The 7,110-nt window shown below is 42.1% G+C and overlaps 1 protein-coding gene across 2 annotated transcripts in view; it reads right to left on the bottom strand.

The window, feature by feature from the left end:
* Window positions 1-6,439, bottom strand: part of negr1 (neuronal growth regulator 1) — a 193,005-nt gene extending 186,566 nt beyond the window's left edge. Inside the window, exon 1 of one of the 2 annotated variants that reach the window (XM_058074094.2) lies at window positions 5,946-6,439. In XM_058074094.2, the coding sequence (XP_057930077.2) occupies window positions 5,946-6,106 (161 nt within the window). In that variant the 5' untranslated portion in view covers window positions 6,107-6,439. The remainder of the gene's footprint in view (window positions 1-5,945) is intronic. The other variant, XM_058074095.2, reaches the window with a different exon arrangement.
* Between the last annotated feature and the right edge of the window lie 671 nt (window positions 6,440-7,110).

Raw genomic sequence — 7,110 nt, forward strand, 5'->3', positions numbered from 1 at the left:
GCTAATAGCCGTCTTGGGCGCTCCTGAAACGTATAGTAATCACCTCCCATCCAAGATGAGGTAGCCTTAGTTACAACTGGAGACTAAACTGGCTGTAACCTTATTAAAAAAAAGTGCTGGAATGCAGAAAGTGAAAATGGATTTTTCTTCAACTATAGTTTGTGTTAAAGCGACAGCTAAAAGCTATGTGTTTAAATTGGACTATATGGAAAGTAAACAATCCCTTAACAGTCCTCATTTTTGACCTGACATAATTTGTTATGAGGATACGAGGAAAACCACTTAAATTGATATTGCGTGCAAAAACAGTTTTGGTAAATGCCAATACCACTCATTGCTGGGGAAAATGATAGATGGTACAGTTATTTTCCTTGGTCTGGCTAAAAACACGGTTATCAATCAATGCCACTCAGTCATACAAAATATTCTGCTGTAGTTTTTCATTAAATGGCTTAATGACGTTACATTTTGAAGGCAATCTACTGACCAGTTGAATTTGCATCCTAAAATGAGAGAAAGAGATATTGTTTTCCAGCTATACCCTAGCATCATTATATCACAGTCATGTATTGGTTCCGTAGAAAACAACACCATTATTAGTTGCAAATGACACTCTTTGTCATGCAAAGAGCACTTTGCCTCCTCACACAAGCTACCGATAGGCTGTTACATGCCGGACACACAAACTGGGAATATAACCCACATGAAGACCCAACACAGAAATGAAATAAGACAATAGACAGTTTACATGAGGAGGTTTTCTCTTTCCGAATGACCTTTCCGAAAGCAATGGTATACATGGAAAGAAATATTCCAATTGCGTGTCTACATGCACCGCTATAATCAACCAGAATAGTTAATGGGGCATGCCCAGTAAAACGTAAACACCAACATCACGTGATACCGACTTCCTCTGGTTTTTCTTTCACTTGTTGGAATAACTCCGTATTGCCAGTTTTTCGTTCGTCCAGTCTTGAAATTTTGTTTGAATCAAAAACAAACTTTCCGCAGCAATCCAGTGTCGATTGCTTGCCTCCATTTTTTTAAATCAAAGAACGTCTTGAGCTGTGTGTTACGTCATATCTCAGTATTCGCTGAAAGAACGCACCGGGAACAGGAAAAGATAAAGTTCAATCTTGCTAATATTTTATAATTAAGCTTTGCACATGTTTTATATAGATATGTATTTTCTTTTTTAATAAAACTGGACTTGTGAATGGCGTATAGAAGGGTTTAGATTCTGTTCCACAGATGGCACTAATGCACACGAAAGCTGCTTGCCAACCGCCAATAAACAACAGAAGAAGAAAAACACCACAAAGAAGAACGCAGTCTGACAACTTTCCGTTTGAGCGGGTACAAGATACCTCAATCGGATTGGGGAAAGGAATATTCCACCCCTGGGAAGCCGATTATATTATATTATATTCATTCGGATTGGCACTTTTCTTTCGGAATGAGGTTTATACAAAGGTTACATTCTTTCTGTTTGAGCAAATAACCCGAATGGAATTGGAATATTTGAGTCCATGTATACGTGGCTAATGACTGTGTTCGAAACCGAATACTTACCTACTACTTACCTACACTAACTTTTTGAGTATGCAGTGTGGCTAAACTTTTTGAATATGCAAGAAGTTCCCGAATGCATACTGCATTCGCCAGAAATGTTGAGTATGTATTGTCATCTTACTACTCATACCCAAATTACCCAGGATGCAACGCGACGTGACATCACCGGGACGAGATCAGTCTAAACGGTGGTGTCAAGCAGGATATATTGCGAGTTGGTTTGCTTCTTTTTCAAAGTAAAAGCAGTGATTTATCACTGTTTTTTTTTGTATGAGAAAAGTAAGGGGGTGTTTTAGTGTGTTGCTTATTAGCTAGCTTAAATTTTGCCGAATTCGTCCAAACAAAATTGTTAACGGTTGGTATTTGGACAAAGAAATGGCACACTCTGATTTAAAAAAAAATCTCAATAAAGTGATGTATTTAAAGAGTTTAGGGCTAAAAATCAGGTAGGAAAATCGGGTAGGAGCGCAATGCATTGTGGGTTATCACGTAGTACACTGTCATGTAAATGCTTTGCATACTGTCTAATGGATCAGGTAAGCAGTATAGAGTGTGGATAGTATGGGCACGGAAGTATGTAGTAGGCAGTATGCGGTTTCGAACACGTCCAATGCCTGTGTGTTATCATTCTGTGCGGAGTGCTCACCTTATACTTGATATTTTAGTATAGTCTGACTAAATTAACAGACACGAGCTATTACAGCCGCTTATCCATGTGGAAGAAGCTGCCACTGATACTGCGTGTTTGCTGACAGCAGGGGGCAGCTCTCTTCATCTGGCTGCCGACTTCCAATTTGGCGCCAATTGATGTTATTTTCATTCCAGGTTTAGTCAATTGAATCCAAAACAACATGGAATTTGTAAAAGGGTTGAGGGGGGGTAAGGATATTGTGACTAAAGTGTTAGCAATGAATGAGCTTCCAATGGGAACACGTTGGGGAAAAAAATGCAGCATATGGGCTGAACTCGGATCCACTCATGCGTGGCAAAATGCTGTGTAATCATGACAAGCTATTACAAACAACAAGAGTCTTTGTTGGAGGCTGGCTTTTTGGATAATCAAACATGATTAAAAGGCGATGCTACACACGTGTACCATCCTTCATCCTTCTGGAAGCCCAGAACAATTTCATTGGTGTGGACTCAAAGTCGGCCATGCATCACGGCAGCAGTGATGTGGTGCTCACAACTGAATAAGGTGAGGGAAATTAATATTTGACAGAGCTTGTACCTCACGGGATCGACTCCATAATCCAGTGGCAGTGACTAATTGCACGCTTTAGGCGTTGTCAGTTTGCGAGAGAGCTAACATTTTCTTCAGCAAGCTTCAAGGTACCGCCGTAATGGGCAAGGTGTTCACTTGGCAATAATGGGCACTGCCCTTAAATCCCAAAAGACAAAAATCCATGTTTTTATGGCGGATGCTTCGGACCAATGAAAAAGATGAGAAAGGAAAAACAGCTAAGGGCCCTTGTGGTTAAAGAAAACATCAACTTTTATTGCCACTCAATTTTTATTGGTTGAAAACAGCAACTGGAATCTGACCAGGAAAGGAGCAATTTTGAAGGTGTATTGGATTATTGCAACAGGTGGAAGCAGAGCATGTGTAGCCACAAGGGTGAATGAGGTTAAAGCTCCACTGGATAGCTTCAAAAATAACAGGAGCCTCGCTAATACAAGCTGACTGAAAATTACTTCTATAGTTCCAACATCCCGGTGGATTTTCGTTGGAGATATTGTCGAGATTTTGCATTATTCCGAAGGTAGGAGGAAACTGAGCTGATTCACAGCGCTGAGCTTATTACTGGTGCAAAAATCCATCAGGATTCAGGCAAAGCTTTTGCCTCCCCAAAGTGACACCAGAGAATTTGAAGGCTTCTCCCAAGAGAAATTCAGGGGCAAGTTTCGATGAAGGAATGGACTTTGTGTATGGAAGAAACTGCAGGAACAAAGAACAGTGGCCAATTCTGCGGTTAGAACACATCTATATAACTCTGCACAACCTCACTCCACAAACAATTCCTCTCTTCAGCAGGCTAGCATGAGACGTCAGTGACTACAAGGAGCCCAGAGTGGAACTTTCGACAGTTCAGCTGCTCGGTATTCAGCTCCATGCCTCGCATCTTCTAGTGTCAACATCTAGAGAATTCATTGAAATGGCGCAGGCTTGCCCTCCACATCCTTCACATCCTCTGAGCCATCACAGCGGATATTTGATATTGGTACAACAAGAAACCATTGAGGCTCTCCTTAGACTGTGTATACTTTTTATAGTATGTGGATCAGATGATCTCTCAGATGCTCTGACGTTTCAAGTATTTATATTAACTAGGCGCGTCACCAGATTAAAACACCACAATATTTCTTGTTTCGAGAAAAACTGTCTTATGAGTACAGTGCAGAAATGCATGTAATATGAAAGTGGATTGGAACTTTACGCACATTATAAACCTTGCAATCCAACTGAATTCGGTGTTCCCAGCATCACTCGACATGTGGCTGTTTTTTGCATCGGAGCAGAACAGCTGTCACCGTGTTAATGTCCACACAGAAGATGATTTAATTCTACTATGATCAAAGTTACTAAATGTTTGTCAGAACAAAACACAATTGGCCTCTATGAGTTCACTCAAAACATGCGATAGTAGTAGCTACAGTATTTCACTACTTCCTTGTATGACGCTCAAAAGCATATTGAAATACAAGTGATATGTCATATTCGGAGGTCACACGACCTGAGTTCAATTCCACATTCGGCCATATCTGTGTGGAGTTTGCATGTTCTCCCCGTGCATGCGTGGGTTTTCTCTGGGTACTCCGGTTTCCTCCCACATTCCAAAAACATGCTAGGTTAATTGGCCACAGGTATGAATGTGAGTGTGAATGGTTGTTTGGCTATATGTGCCCTGTGATTGGCTGGCCACCAGTCCAGGGTGTACCCCGCCTCTCGCCCGAAGACAGCTGGGATAGCTTGTGACCCTTGTGAGGATAAGCGGTAGAAAATAAATGAATGAATGTAATATTCGAATTACTAGGCGGCAGTAATGACACAAAACATTGATACCTTACATTACATGACCTTAACACTGCATAAAGTGATGAAATCAGCCATGGCATGTCCGAGAGGATAGAGTGGAAAAAAAGTTATTCTCCAGTGTCAAAGTAGCAACTTTTTGGCTATTTCAATTGCCTGCAGCATAACAGTTGCAATGTGGCAACTATAGGGGTGCTATTTCATGTCTACAGGGCTCTCATAATGTTAAAAACATATTTAGAAAGTTATAAACAGGCTTTATCTTCTCTATAGAAATATTAGATTTACTAACATTGAATCCTATATCGCGGAAATTAAATTTTTTTTAGACCATTTCACCAGTTCACGGTCACAGGGTGGCGGGAAAACCTCAGTACAAGTCTTAATTTTTTATATAAAATAAATGAAGAACCAGAATCCCAAGTCAAACTGTTCTGTGTGAACAAAATACTGAAAATTACATATTTGCCAGCCTTGCTGCCCCCGCCTCCTTGTAATTGCTCATCACCGCCAGGGAATGTGGGCCACACTTTGGAGACCTATATTGGAGTATGGTGCATCCACATATTTAAAATGTGCACTATTTGCAAGCCATTTATACCATTTATAATCCTTCCATTGCCTTTTATGGGAATATTTACAGTTCACAAAACCTCTAAATTAATGTTTTTTAGTCTTAAGGTGGAAACCACACCCATAGTAAGCGAGCACATCAATGGGTACCTGTGCAGCTGGCATGAACACCAAGTGATGGCAGTGAGTGAGCTACGGATGGAGCAGAGAAGAAGATGCAGGTGGGCTGGAAACAGCGAGTCATGACAACACATGCATTCTTCTGCTTCCTATTTAAAACTGCGACATCACACTGCACAGTGCGCAAAACGGACATTAACGGCGCACACTAGTGTTATTCCACTCCATCATTAAGCAACAACATGGCACATCATAAACACTACATGGGGGGTGACGACGCACCGTGGCAGGCATATAGTATATTAATACGTCAACAATACTGTTGACTAACTGTAGCAACTACATACGAGTATCATGTATGTAGAGGTTGTTAACTTATAAAAGTAGACGTACAAACTTTGGTGTTGCTAACCAGCCGAGCGAGCTTCTACTCGTAGCGGGCTTTGAGTGTCTTGTTAGCGGTCAGTGTACTCGGTGCATCCCGGGCGGGCGGAGATAAGAACGGCTTGGAGGGAAAAAACAACAGCCGCCCCATTGTGTCCCCTCTTCGGGTAACATGCATTCGTTTCGGGTGTTCATACGTGAAAGAGTGCATCGAGGCTTGGTGGAACTTTGAAAAAAAGTGATGTTAGCGAGTTTTCGGTACCTTAGTAGAGCCGTGTCGCCTTGCCTGCTGACCACACTTTCCACCGAGGAATAGTCCACAACTTGCCCCGCCGGCAAGCACGATGGCAGGAAGCAGCACAGGCTGAGGAGGACCGCACTAAGCCACTGACCACAAACACAAGCATCCGTCACTGCAATCATTATGTCCGTCACAGCTGGATGTGGTCGCCGCTTGTTTTTTTTTTTATTCCAAGTCTGCCAAAATGTGAGCAAAACCTTGAAGTGAGGCTTTATCTCCGCTCTCCGCGCAGCCAGCTATACGAGCGTGAGGTGAGTTGTCCCGGGTTCGTTCGATGCTGTGAGCCCACTGTGCGGGGAAGTGTACTCTCCAGTGGCTTGCACACCATCTAGCGAGGAAAGGCGGTTTAAAATGGGAGCAGAGCTGGAAGCAGACAACCCCCAGGCTCTGATCCTGTTGCCATGCGGCCGTTTCCCGGGCAACCCCGTTCCCAGTGGCTGGTGATGGAGCAGTGAGACCGCCTGGTATTGATACAACCCAGGAGCAATTAAAGATATCGACTGGAGAACCACCCCTATTATTTATTGTTATCAGGCAAAAAAGCTTGGTGAGCCTTTGGTGGGAATGGAGCTGATCCTGGTGGTGATACACATGCACTAAGGAGAACTTCATGGAAGGATGGGAATTATTTTTATTATTTTTCTGACTTGGAAAAAATTGGAAATAAATGTCTATATTTTAACATAACAGTTACAAATTAAATTGAATAAAAAAGCCTTCTTGGCTGTCACTTAAAGCACGTTCTCCTCGCGTGTGTTGGTTTTCTTTGGATACTCGGGGGTTGTCCACCCCAAACAGCATTCTGGGTGAGCTGACTGCTTCCAGAGTGGGAAAATTAGTTTAGTTTATCCGTAATTGGAATAAGAGATGACGTCTGTTCACCACTTAATATTTGCCGTGGATGTCTAAGAGTAAATCATTAGGGGAGCTGAATGTCAGCTGACTGATGTCATATGGCATCTACACAGTAATGTTTTTGGTGTGGGCGACGTTGGCTCACAAAGCCTTCCATAATGATCAACGTAATGGGCATGTCTGGTCTAGACCCTAATCAATGACTTGATTAATCAAAACAACACGCTTCATATTGACCAAAGACGAAAATAATTGTTGGTTGCAATTTAGA

Source organism: Doryrhamphus excisus, linkage group LG4 (assembly GCF_037039965.1).
Source record: "Doryrhamphus excisus strain RoL-2023G ecotype Guam linkage group LG4, RoL_Dexc_Guam_v1.1, whole genome shotgun sequence".
NCBI lineage: Eukaryota > Metazoa > Chordata > Actinopteri > Syngnathiformes > Syngnathidae > Doryrhamphus > Doryrhamphus excisus.